This window comes from Hibiscus syriacus, unplaced genomic scaffold (genome assembly GCF_006381635.1).
Source record: "Hibiscus syriacus cultivar Baekdansim isolate YM2019G1 unplaced genomic scaffold, ASM638163v2 tig00110597_pilon, whole genome shotgun sequence".
NCBI classification, from domain to species: Eukaryota; Viridiplantae; Streptophyta; class Magnoliopsida; order Malvales; family Malvaceae; genus Hibiscus; species Hibiscus syriacus.
Window position 1 is genome coordinate 7,587,143 of NW_024062795.1, and position 13,172 is coordinate 7,600,314.

Genomic DNA, 13,172 nt, shown 5'->3' on the forward strand with positions numbered 1-13,172 from the left:
TAAGAGTAATATAATAGGAATTAATTCCCATGTCATGGGGAAGGATATATATATATCTCCGGAAACTATTGCGATGGGTTTAGGTGTAGCGAATAAAGGGGATTCAGATGAAAATGATGTAGATTGGTCTACAATTAAACGGGTTGCTAGAAATAACCCAATTCACCTAGATCTAGAGTACATAGTGTTTCACAAAATGTTGACTTGGTTTATTCGGCCTAGTGGGGGAAAACATTCAATGCTTCGAGACAACGATTATTGGTGGATAACAAAGTATAAATCCAAAGCCAAAACGGCTCCAAGCATTGCTAAACTGATTTTTAATACAATTGTATATATAGTCACAAAGGGAACATCAATTTCAACTTTACTACCATATGGATGTGTCATCACCCATTTGTTGAATAAGAAAGAAGTTGATTTTTCGTTTGACTCCCCTGTTCGATTAACCCGCAAGATTGACATGTTATTTGTTAAAAAAGTGGGATATGATTTTGTTGAAAAAGTCGGTTGGAAGCGTGTCAGGGATGTCGAATTAGATCTAGAGAGGGAGGAAAATGAAGATGACCAACCAATGGGAGACGCAATGATGGAAGAAGCTGCAGAAGCTCCAGGAACTCAAGTTGGACAGGATGTCACAATTACGACAGTGATATAATACATGGTCAATTTTCGGGAGCATATTGATTCCCTTGTGAGCGAAATGCAAGCCGATATTTCATCATTGTGCGATGAAGTCTCCATGTTGCGTGACGAATTACGGCAACAACATCAAACGAGTTAGGTAATTAATTATTTATGTTTCTAAACATTTACACGTTCTGAAATGTATTTTATTTTCTTTTAACAGATGTGGACAACCAAACGGTCAATGAAGATGACAATGATGATGATGATGATCCAAACAAGTATATCGTGTCTGCAACGCCGCTTGCAAGAAAACTAGTAATTTTTTATGTCAATGGTGTCCTTGCCTACATCCCAAGACATCCAGAAGGTTTCAATTATGTTAATTTGTATCCATTATTTTAACATATAAGCGTATAACTTTAATCACATTTTCTTCATGTTGCAGATGTTATCCTCAGAAATGGATTATATGAATTTATGCAATTTTGTTTACAGAATTTTGTTGTTGCCATTTGGTAATCCAAGATGATGTTAGAACTATTGAGCAATTCAAATTACTATAGCCAAAATCGTTAATATACAATTAAATGTTAACATTCAAGCTTGATTACAATCTCAGGCATAACATGGACCGTGTACTTGATAAACTACGTTTGTTCTCTGACCACTTTCTATTCGTTTGGGTAAAATGATTGTCATTACGCTTTGCTAACTTTAATTTCTCTAAGATTCCAACATATTTATGTTCGATTGTTTGTAAGCAGGATCAAAGTAAGTGCAAAACAGAAGATAAGTTTACTTACTGTAAAGATCTCAATGATGTTTGGAACGGTTTTACTGATTTTAACGCCCTAAATACACTGTTGGTCGATGATTCACCGCGAAAAATGATTCATAATCCGGTAAGTTACATTCATGGCATATTTTCATAGTTAAACAGTTGTTCATAGATTGATTGATTAACAATTTATGTTTTTTATTAGATAAATAATTACATATGTCCACATTCTTTCGACGTTGCTTCCCATTCGGACAACGATGCTCTAAGTATGACACAAATTTATTCCTGATTATGCTCATTTAGTTTCTTGTTCCTTATCAAAAAAAAATTTAGTTTCTTGTTAGTAAAATTGCACATGATTAGTTTGATAATTGAAATTATTTATTTATGTCCTCAGCAAAAGGTGGTAAAATACGCGAGTATTTGGAAATTTTGTTGAAGGCGCCTAATGTTACGGACTTCGTTAGCGATAACCCTTTTCCATCGGATTAATTTCGTTGTAGGTACATTATTTGAACTTTGTTGTCTATAAATTTATTGTGTATGTATGTTTTGGTTTGATTACACAGTATGAATCAATTATGCAATTTCCATGTTCAATTTAACATGGCATTTCATTTTCATTTCATTTATAATTAGAGTTTGAATTTAAATGTAAATTTTAGTCCTAAACCAAAATTCCATCCATCCTAAAAACAACTTACTCAATGGATGCATCGGGAGAAAACATCAAATTCCATTTCTAAGGTAACGACTTACCTTTTTCAAATATCAATATTAGTGATAATGTGCATAATGAATTTGTCCATAATGTATTTCTAAGGTAACACTTACTTACCTTTTTCAAATATACGGGTTTGTGAGAAAATATATGTACAAAATGTATCGACACAAATAAAACAAGTGTCGATACATTTAAAACAAGTGTCGATCCTGAAAACATCGAAAAACATAATTATAATGTAATAGGTAAATTATTCATGTAAAATGTCTAAATATACCGGTTTTTTAGAAAACAGGTGTACAAAAAGTATCGACACAAATCTAACAAGTGTCGATACTTTTTCTCCAGATTGTATTTCAAAACCAAGTGCACTAAAAAGTGTCGATACATATATAACAAGTGTCGATCCCAAAAACATTGAAAACCATAATTATAATGTAATAGGTAAATTAGCAATATAACCGGTCTAAATATACCGATTTTTGATAAAACAGGTGTACAAACAGTATCGACACAAATAGAACAAGTGTCGATACTTTTGGTCTAGAATGGATTTCAGAACCAAGTGCACATAAAAGTGTCGATACATTTAAAACAAGTGTCGATCCCGAAAACATCGAAAAACATAATTATAATGTAATAGGTAAATTATTCATGTAAACAGTCTAAATATATCGGTTTTTGAGAAAACAGGTGTACAAAAAGTATCTACACAAATATAACAAGTGTCGATACTTTTTCTCCAGAATGTATTTCAAAACCAAGTGCACTAAAAAGTGTCGATACATTTATAACAAGTGTCGATCCCAAAAACATCGAAAACTATAATTATAATGTAATAGGTAAATTAACAATGTAATCGGTCTAAATGTATCGGTTTATGAGAAAACATGTATACATGAAGTATCGACACAAATACATCAAGTTTCGATACTTTTTTGTCTAGACTATATTTTAAAAACCAAGTGCACAACAAAGTTTCGATACATTTATAACAATTGTCGATCCCAAAAACATCGAAAAACATAATTATAACCAAATGTCTCTAACATCATGTGCTGGAGGTTCATAACTATTTCATTTCGTCTTCAAAAAAATCAATTGAAGTATATTGCGTGCATGTATTCAAACCCAGCTTGACTTGAGGACATGTTAGTTTGTTATGTCCCTCACCGTTGCAGAACCCACATCACCTAATCTTCTTCTCGACCTTGTTCTTTGTTACTTCTTTTCGCTTGCGTTATTTTCGTTGAGGGTCGCGAACGTTGTTTAATACACTGCTTCGATTGACTGAATCATTCAAACCAAACGAGTTCTCAAATTCTTCTGTTAGTTTTTTCATCTCATCTCTTACGGTTTTGAAAGACGCGTCTGTCTTTGATGCAGCGTAGCATAACATACTTGTTATTACACGTAGAGAAGCAAACCTTGTCATTTGTATTATTTCTTGAGGCACATTCAAATCAACAAAACTGGGTGCAAAAGCCTTCGCATCCTTAGTCCACCTACTTTGAATCAAAGACCCGGGCAAATATGTGTAATCCAAGTGCTTCAAAACGTTAAGTTGATGGCGACATGGAAGTCCAACGGTCTCAAATTTTCTGCATGAGCAATCTAGAGTTTCCGTACGAGAATCAAAACTAATTTCAAATGTCCTATTTTTTTTTCTTTGTACTTTTTCAAATAAAAATATTGACATTCATCTGATAAGGACTGAATCTCTTCCTGAATCCGGTACAATGTCTCCCGTTGAAGTTCTTCTTGGAACGCATGAAAAGATTTGCGCGTAAAAATTTCAGAAGCATGACTTTCAAATTCAACCAGTTTTGTGATCTAGAAGGGCTTCGTCTAGGAACTTAAGTAATCCGCTTTCAACTCGTTCAGACGCATTCTACTAATTCCATCTTCAATTGCACGAACAACATCTAAATAAGTCTTCTTGTGTTTCAGTGCAATTGCGAGTGAATTATTCATAGACTCGTACCTTTGTGTTGAGCGAATATTAGCAAAGAAATGACCAGTTAGATATGCTTGTGCCCATAAGTGCCGAGTATTTCCCTTCTCAATCACCCGTGGATGCTTTTCGACGTTGAATTCTGAAACAACTGAACGCCATTGAATATCAAATTTGTCGGTTGTCCACCAGGAAGCCATGCATTTTGAGAAGGCTGCTGTAAATTTTGGGTCACCAATGTTAGCTTGTGCATTGCGAGAAAGATGCCAAGAACATAATCTGTGCTTAGTATTAGGGATAACAGATTTGATAACCCTATGCATTGCCCTATCCCTATCGGTGACAACTAAAATAGGCGATTTGTTCATCATGGCTTCTAAAAAATTATGTAGCACCCACTCGAAAGATTGGGACGTCTCGTCAGCGATTATGGCAGTAGCAAACACAATTGTGTTATGGTGATGATTGACACCGACAATAGGCATAATTGGTCGACCATACAAATTATCTTTGTATGTTGTGTCGAACGTAATTACATCACCGAATCATATGCAATCTGATCTCGATGTAGAATCCGACCAAATAAGATTATGCAACGCCCCTGATTCGTCTACCGAGTATGTCACAAAAAACCGGGATCATCATGTTTCTTATAATCAAAGTAAGCAATAAGCGCATTCATATCCCCATCGATGATTTCCTTTGCTTTACCTATTTGAAGTGCATTGTAGAGGTCTTTATGTGTAAATCCAACATTATGATAGCCCCATGCCTGCTGCGTTAAATAGTTCATTACTTGTGACGTGCCAACACCGACCTCTTTCAATGCTGTTGCCTCATCAATATCAGCCTTACTTACAGCTCTATTAGAACGTATAAATGGTGTCATAGTAGGTGTGCACAATGCATGATTATGTTTCTGATAAGACTTACTTATAACCCACTGATCGTTTGTATTTGTTATTATAACTATGACTCTAGCCTTGCATCTTGTTCTTGTGATTGGCGTATGAGCACGTTGACGATCAACGATATTGACTTTTGATTCTCGAAACCCTTCTTTCGAACAATAAAATTCTTATGTCTTCACATTCCCTTCCATGTCAAGCCGTGTTGTTCCCCGACGTGCACTAAACCCATGTTCTTATGTGAATTCCTTGTAAAAGTACCAAGATTGATTACGTGAAGAGAAGAGCTTACCAACCAATATGTCAGATTCATCAACATTATGTACTTCATGGCATTCATCGGTTAGCTTAACATTGTCTGCATCAGTATGATCCATGACAAAAATTTTGTTGTGCAATTTCAGTGGTCCCAACAGGAGTTGATGGAGGTGTAAGTAAAGGTTTATTGAACAACATGTTTTCAGTGGTGCTTTCAATAGGATGTGATATTGGTAGTGGTAGTTGGAGGGTGGGTACAACATTAAATTTACAGGACATATTCAGGTATGTACAATAACTACAACATTCAATAACTTTAAAGTAATAGGTAAATTTACAATGTAGGTGGTAAAAATATAATTTTTTAATGACAAAATTAGTAAACACAAAGATTTGTTTCGATACATATGTAAGAATATGTGTCGATACATTTTCAAAAAGTATCGATCCTAAAAACATCGAAACAAATAATTATAATGTAATATTTAAATTAACAATGTAACCAGTATACATATATCGGTTAATTATAAAATATGTCAACATAAAGTATCGATACTTTTTAAGTTTGTATCGATACTTTTTTCCAAAAGAAAGCACAAACAGGTTCACGCATAAAGTGTCGATATATTTAAAATTGTATTGATCACAAAAACATCGAAACCGATAATTATAATGTAATAGGTCAATTTACAATGTAACCGGTTTAAATTTATCGGTTTTATGAGAAAATAGGTCAGAATAAAGTATCGATTGTGTAATTTGTGTCGATACATTTTGTCCATAATGAATGCCCAACGAGGTGTAGATACATTTAAAATTGTATCGATCCCAAAAACATCGAAACGAAAATTACAATGTTATAGGTTAATTTATAATGTACCCGGTATAAATATACCGGTTTTATGAGAAAATATGTCTAAATAATGTATCGACACTTTTATAGCTTGTGTCGATACTTTTTTCTAGAATGAATTAGGAATGTCCAACGAGGTGCAAGCATAAAGTGTCGATACATTTAAAATTGTATCAATTCAATAAACAACGAAACCAATAATTATAATGCAATAGGTAAATTTACAATGCTACCAGTATAAATATACCGGTTAAATGCCTATTTTATTATATAAGCGTTACCTATTACATTATATAAACGCTACCTAATATGTTATTGTGCTTAATAATATTTCCAGTTAAATAATATAACATAACCGATCTAAATTTTAATCAGTCGACTCTTTAATCGGTCACGTCGATATTTAGCCCTCTTTTTAAATGCCGCACAGCATAATCACCCCCAAGCCCAAAGTTTTTTAAAAACCCAAATATATTACATAGCTGTATTTCTATAACGTGTATAGCTTTGTTCTTTTAATACATTTACCTCTCTTTTGTCACCTTTAAGGCTTTTCATCAAACGAGTGGCACGCATAGCTGTGCCTATCGAGAATTTTTTTTTTTGTTTTCTGTTCACCTTCATTGATCTTTTACTTTTTCTGGGTATTTCTTATATTATCGGGAAATTGAAGAAAGAAAAAGAAGAATAGGAAAAATGGATGGAGCGGAGTTGGAGTTACAGAGGAGAAGCAAGTTCTTGAGCAGTTTGATTCAAAAGAAGAAATCTATGGAACAACAGGAGCAAACTGAACGTCTTAATGTTAAAGTCAGAGCTTCTGATATGCCTTTAGCTCTTCTAAACAAGGCTTTTAAATGTGCCCGAGACCAGCTTGACTATATGACTGGAAAGCTTGATAGTAAACGCCTAGCTCTTGCCCTTAAGAAGGTTAAAAATTCAAACTTTCATCTTCCTGTTACAGTGATCCTTTGCTAGATTCTTCTTTTCGGTTACTTTATATTTCTTATTCGATTGTTTTAGTTGACACAGTTTTAACATTTACATGTTGGATAAATTAGCTCTACTTTGGTTCATAGGAGTTATAGATATTAATGATCCTAGTGAGATTTGGATGAGAAGTTTTCTTTTTCTAGTTATCCAAGCCAAAATTTGCCTTTATTAGTTTCAGTTTAACTGAAGACATTTATGATTTATTCCTTTTTGGTTTGCTCTTTACTCTGTCTTTTTGTACCGGATTAAATTTGTTATCCTGCTTGTAAATGCTTATATGAATTCAAGTGTTTTATGTTGATTTAAACCCCATTGCTTAACCACTTATTCCAACTGCAAGAAGATGCAACTTTGATTCTTTATTGTCATGCTTTATGTTTTCATAGAATTTGATCACCTACTGTTTATGTCATGCTAGTTTGCGTGATCTCTGATTCTCAGGAATTCGACTCAACATACGGTCCTGCTTGGCACTGCATCGTGGGGACTAGTTTCGGGTCATACGTCACATATTCACTAGGAGGTTTCTTGTATTTTCGAACGACAAGGTTTACATCATTCTCTTCAAGACCGCCGTCGAGCCCTTAGACGGTCGATGATTCGGACAGATTCGTGTGTTCTACACCTTGTGTTGGTAACAAATTCCATTTTGAAGTTACTAGTACAACTACAGAGTGCAGAACTGATAAACATGTCTGTCCTTGATTCTTAAACATTCATGTTGTATTTGCTAAGTATAAATGAATGATAGGTTCTGTCATTTTCTTGCTCTTACCAGAGAACCCAACAGATGTTAACTAACATGTAAAAGATATCTATGGAGCAAAGCAAATCCTTAGAGGACAAGAAAGCTAAATGGATAACATATGTCGACAAACTTGTGCCGACTTATTACAATTGAATCCCTTCCTGTCAACATCTTCATTTTGATTACTTCTTTGTTAAGGATAACAGTTTCTATATAAATCGAAGCAGATCTTTCACCAAACTGAAATTGAGATTGCAGAAACCATGGAACTTGCACCCCTATCACATGAGGAATCCATTTCTTCAGGGTTACCCCATGATGCGTTTTTTATTGTCTTGGCCTACCTTCCATTATTTGAGCTTCTTTCCATGAGTGGAGTTTGCAGGTCACTGAGAGAAGCAGTGGAAAAGGATGTACTGCCATGGCTAAACATAATCGTCGAAAGCCGTTGAACTTTCGGTTGTCAGATGAGATTCTGATGAAAATTGCTTCCAAGGTAAATGGTAGGCTAAAAACATTGACTTTCATGTGCTGTGCCAAAATTACAGATGATGGGCTTGAAAGGGTCATCGACCAAAATCCTCTTATCAGTAAGGTATGAAATTTGATCCTTTAAATGGATAAGATTTCAATGGCGGGGATTATTTTCCCTTTTATCTTGTACATGTGTGGGTCAAAACGACCTAACTCAACTCTTGATGATTAACATATAATTAGTTGTTTTTCTATTTGTTGCTTCAGCTGCATATACCAGGTTGCACTGGGTTGACCCCTAATGGAGTGATAACAGCAGTGCAGAAGTTATCTGACAGCCAGCAAGGCCTAAAAAGCATTCAGATAAACGGCATCGCCAACATGAAGAAAGAACATCTCGAAAGGATTCAATATTACCTTCAAACAAACCCAAAACTGCAGCAGATTCATCCAACGAGACAGCCTTTGCTATATCATAACTACAGAAGATTTCAAGGATGCGAAGAACATGGCAGGGTGCAATTAAGTACAGGTTGTTTTCGATTGTCCCAGAAAGGATTGCAAAAGGAAACGAGACGCTTCAATGACCGGTTGTCGGATGTGCGTGTTATGCGTTCCGAGGTGTGAAGAATGTGGGAAGTGTGTTGAAAATGAAGACTTCGAAGAGACTGTTTGTGCTGATACTCTTTGTCCGGATTGTTGGATTCAGCTTTCCAAATGTAATTTCTGTAATAAACCGTGTTGTAATCAACATGACAACATGAAGATAATTTCGGACGGTTCAATCGGGTGGGTTTGCAGTGTTTGTCATGATAAATACGATGATCTTGAATAAATCTATCCAAGAGCCGAGTTACCACACAGTCCCTAACCCGAACCCGAAGAAATATACATATTATTTGAGCATGAAATATATGCATTTAGCGACTCACAATGAATAACATCAATGAACACTTTCAAATCAATTATCTGGAAACAATCTCTTGGAATTTTTGTACAATAATCCAATGATAATGAACTAACTCGTCTAAAGAATTACTTGCTATCGATATGTTCAGTTAAATCGGACACCCTTCAACTCAACTCCTATAGGAGATACAAAATCGGATTTGCTGCAAGTATTCCACAGAGATGGAATCCGAATTTTTTTTCGATATATTTGAATGCTGTTAAAACCTAGAATAAAGTACAAACAAGTACTACAAGAAAACAGCAGTGAAAAGGAAAACACAGGCGCCTATAATCACAGAGGTTGTAAGTGAATCACTCACATAGAAATATTGTGGAGTGCAGCCTGAACTCGTGTTATTCGATGAAGGAACCAGTGATGTGTCGTTAGTTATGGTGCCGTTTTTCCTGAAACTACAGACAAAATGGAAGTATTATCAGATTGCATCAAAGCCATCACATATGATGATAATGATTAGGAGAATCAATCCATACCTTCCGAGAAATACGCATGAACCGTGACCTGCACCAATGGACAACATTAGTAAGTTGATAGGTTCCGGTAGACTTATTCTATAAGAACAAATATTATAGCCACATACTTGGATCAGTTGAAGAGATGGTAGCCACCCCCTTGAAATCACAGGTTCCGATAGACTTCCCCATCCGCTGGAAATATGCATTGAAAGCATAAGTCGAATGGGAAACCACATTATTGGGTTCATAACACGGTTGCCCCTGCAACAAAGGTGAACAATTAACTTTCCCTGGTCCACAAGCCCAATCAAGAGCTGCTTGCAACATATTCGGATCGGCACCCACTTTCGCGACACAAAAGGTTTGGTTCGTAGTGTCATTTGCAAAAACAGTACCAGCACCAGTCAAGTGTAAAGTATAAACTGGTACTCCGTTGGCATCAAATAGCCCCCAATTCTGTTCTGAGGCCGGCCCAGGTCTCAAATCCTCATTGTAAAGTTCATAAATGTAAGTACTAACCACAATCCCCGGATGTTTAGGAGTCCCAGTGTTGTTAATTACATGCTTGATCAAGTTACTGTTGTATGTATTAGCATTTTCAACTGTAGCATCGGGCTCTGATGAATCACCCTTAGAAGGCCAACCAGACTCGGTTACTACAATCGGAACGTTGGTGATGTTTAAATAAGACATCGAAAAGTATGCTGCATCAACAATAGCATCAAAGACGTTAGTGTAATGCAGGAGTGTGTTAGCATCCACGGCTTCTTTGTTCGGAGGGAGAGAACGGAAAAGTGCATAGTCTAATGGGATAACGCCATCTGATTGCATGTAATCATAATATGGATATACGTTGAGCATAAGGTACGACCTCGTAGACTGCAAAAACTGTAGCAATGGAACCATGACAGGATCCCATGAACGGTTAAAAAAGGCTTGAGAAGGTGGAAAAGAGTCCAGGATAATCGAAGACGAATGTGGAGTAGAGACTTTGATTTGACTGTCGAGATTAGAAGCAACAAGGGCAGAGTGGATGAACTTCAAGGCAGAAACAAGGACTGGAGCGGCATTCGGGAGTGTAGTTAGGACTTCGGATCCAACAGCTATTGCCGTGATGTTAGTGGCAGGGACATGGGCTATAACATTGCGAGCCACCCAATTGGCTGCACTGGCATTCGATTGACCAATACCAAGGAGCAGCTCATTGGGGACAGAGACAATCACTTGGATGCCTGTGTTAGCAAGTGCGAGAAGCATAGCTCGATCAGCATCATAAAGCCTCACATGCCGGACATTCTGAGATTTGAGAAAGGCCACCACTTGAGTAGGGCTGGGCACGTCGGAAAGGTCTGTACCAATGTTCACACCGACAAAGGCTTCTGCACAGGGAGATCCATAGACTGACGTTAAGACAAGTTATCCACGAAAAAGAAAGGTCTTCCATCTCGATAAGAGAATAACAATGTCAGTGAAAAATATACTGTTCATAATATCATTAACATGATCATATTCATAAATAGATGTTAAATTTCATAGTGATCAACTATCATCCAGTCATTGCAGCTTTTAGAAGGCTAATACTTCATCATATTCGAGCAGTGTCTTAAAGGCTTCTACATAAAGTTCAAAGTAAATTCCAAACTTCAAATAGACATTCGAACGATATAATCTCTCAGACAATCCTATATTATCTTCAGCAATAAGCTTTGATTCGAAGGTTACCTAGTCATTTTCGAGTCGTCCCTTTCTTTCCTCTTAGTAGACAGAAGCAAAAATGTTGAATTTGGAGCAAACTTTTGAATATTAAATCAAAGTAGGTCAAAGGTGGGTAACATATCACACCATACAACTAAAGGAACCAAACATCAGACATGACATAGCATCATCCATCATAATAATACCAAAGCACATGAACTGATAACACATTTTACTATATTATTTCATTACAAGAAAATACTCATGGAGGTGATGGGACCCTACATATTATATACGGGACCAACTAGACAAAGATGTTAACTTTGCACATAAAAGATGACAATACTACCCTCATATACACTACACAATACACATTCCCCTAAGATATCAACACCAACAGGGCAACAGCTTCCAACACTTGGAGTTGGAGGCCTTCCGTGAGGTCATTTGGGTCCTATAGGATAATGCATTACTAGCTGAGATTCCCATGGTGAAAGAACAGAAGAGTTTCCAACAATGAGAAAAGGCTTACCTTCAAGAAAATTAATGGAAACTAAAAAGAGAACAGAGAAAAGTGCCCGCGAAGACAAACATGGTCGCACACAAATATATGAAAACAAATACAACTTCAAATAGACTTACTTTCATCACCAGAAACAGTCGAGACAAGCAAAAGCAAAAGCATCAAGAAAATAGCCATCGGAGGGAAAGCTTCAATCTTTGAACACTAATACAAAGCTCTAAACTTCAACCTCAAAAAGAAACCAGACACCCACCAAAAAACAGAACAACCCCAGGCTTTGGAAGCAGATACATAAAACAAGTGCTGAACTGGAACAGCAAGGCTCTAGTGGGGCTTTTAGCTTTAGTTTAGTTGTAAGGAAGTAGGGGCTTTTAGTTTAGTAGTTTACTAGCCTACAAACCACCATGTATATTGATCAGAGGTTGTATCAGAAATCAAACGGTCAAGGTTCAAAAGTAGTGCATTGTAAGCATCTGAGGCCTATCACAGGAGAGCATATTTATCCTGCAATTTATTTATATTTATTTTTAGATTGTGTGTTCGTGCTGTTATTTTCCGAATGCAAAGTAGAGTCACGGTCTACGAGGAGTAATACTGTTTTGTTGATGACATGGCATGTCAGATTGAATTCAACGGTCATATTCCCACAGATCTTCTCTTTTATTAATTTTGTTATTTTCTTAAATATATTTATTAACGAGTGCATCACTGTTTAAAATTACATATTTCCACACACACAAAATGTACGTAAATAAGGGATAATTGGAGTTTTGATTTTTGTTTTGGGTTTGGGTGATGAAGAGAAAGTAGAGATGAAAGAAATGTTTTGATTGTTTTCTTTTTACATTTTTTATAATTTTAATAAATTAATTTATATTTTTTTAAAATTTATTTTTAGTTATTATAAATTTAAATATACTAAAATATAATTTAAAAATAAATTATGTAGGCTCCAAATCCAAATGGTGGCACCTTTATTTTGGGGGCAAGTACCCTAGCCCAATTCTAATAGTATTCATTAAATACTACAACGGACCATTCCGTGAACAAATTCAAATCAATTCTTAAACGGAAGCCCAACTCATAAAAAAACGTAGACATATGGTTACAAGTGTTGCCCCCTCATGCAGAGCAACAGTTATCATGACATTATGAAATAATTATGTTTGTAGATAAGGGCTAGATTATCAGGATTTACACGAAACGTAT

The 13,172-nt window shown here is 35.8% G+C and overlaps 2 protein-coding genes across 2 annotated transcripts; one reads left to right on the top strand and one right to left on the bottom strand.

Annotated features, from left to right (window-relative positions):
* The first annotated feature begins 6,575 nt into the window (after positions 1 to 6,575).
* On the top strand, positions 6,576 to 9,156 carry LOC120134373 (dynein light chain 1, cytoplasmic-like). Its single transcript, XM_039150805.1, has 3 exons — positions 6,576 to 7,035; positions 7,540 to 8,441; positions 8,588 to 9,156. Exons 1-2 carry the CDS (start codon positions 6,805 to 6,807, stop codon positions 7,684 to 7,686), a joined length of 378 nt encoding a protein of 125 aa, XP_039006736.1. The 5' UTR covers positions 6,576 to 6,804; the 3' UTR covers positions 7,687 to 8,441; positions 8,588 to 9,156.
* Positions 9,157 to 9,298: 142 nt separating this feature from the next.
* On the bottom strand, positions 9,299 to 12,198 carry LOC120134545 (glucan endo-1,3-beta-glucosidase 3-like). Its single transcript, XM_039150974.1, has 4 exons — positions 12,083 to 12,198; positions 9,871 to 11,124; positions 9,764 to 9,791; positions 9,299 to 9,682 (listed from the first exon to the last, which is right to left on the bottom strand). Exons 1-4 carry the CDS (start codon positions 12,138 to 12,140, stop codon positions 9,520 to 9,522), a joined length of 1,503 nt encoding a protein of 500 aa, XP_039006905.1. The 5' UTR covers positions 12,141 to 12,198; the 3' UTR covers positions 9,299 to 9,519.
* Between the last annotated feature and the right edge of the window lie 974 nt (positions 12,199 to 13,172).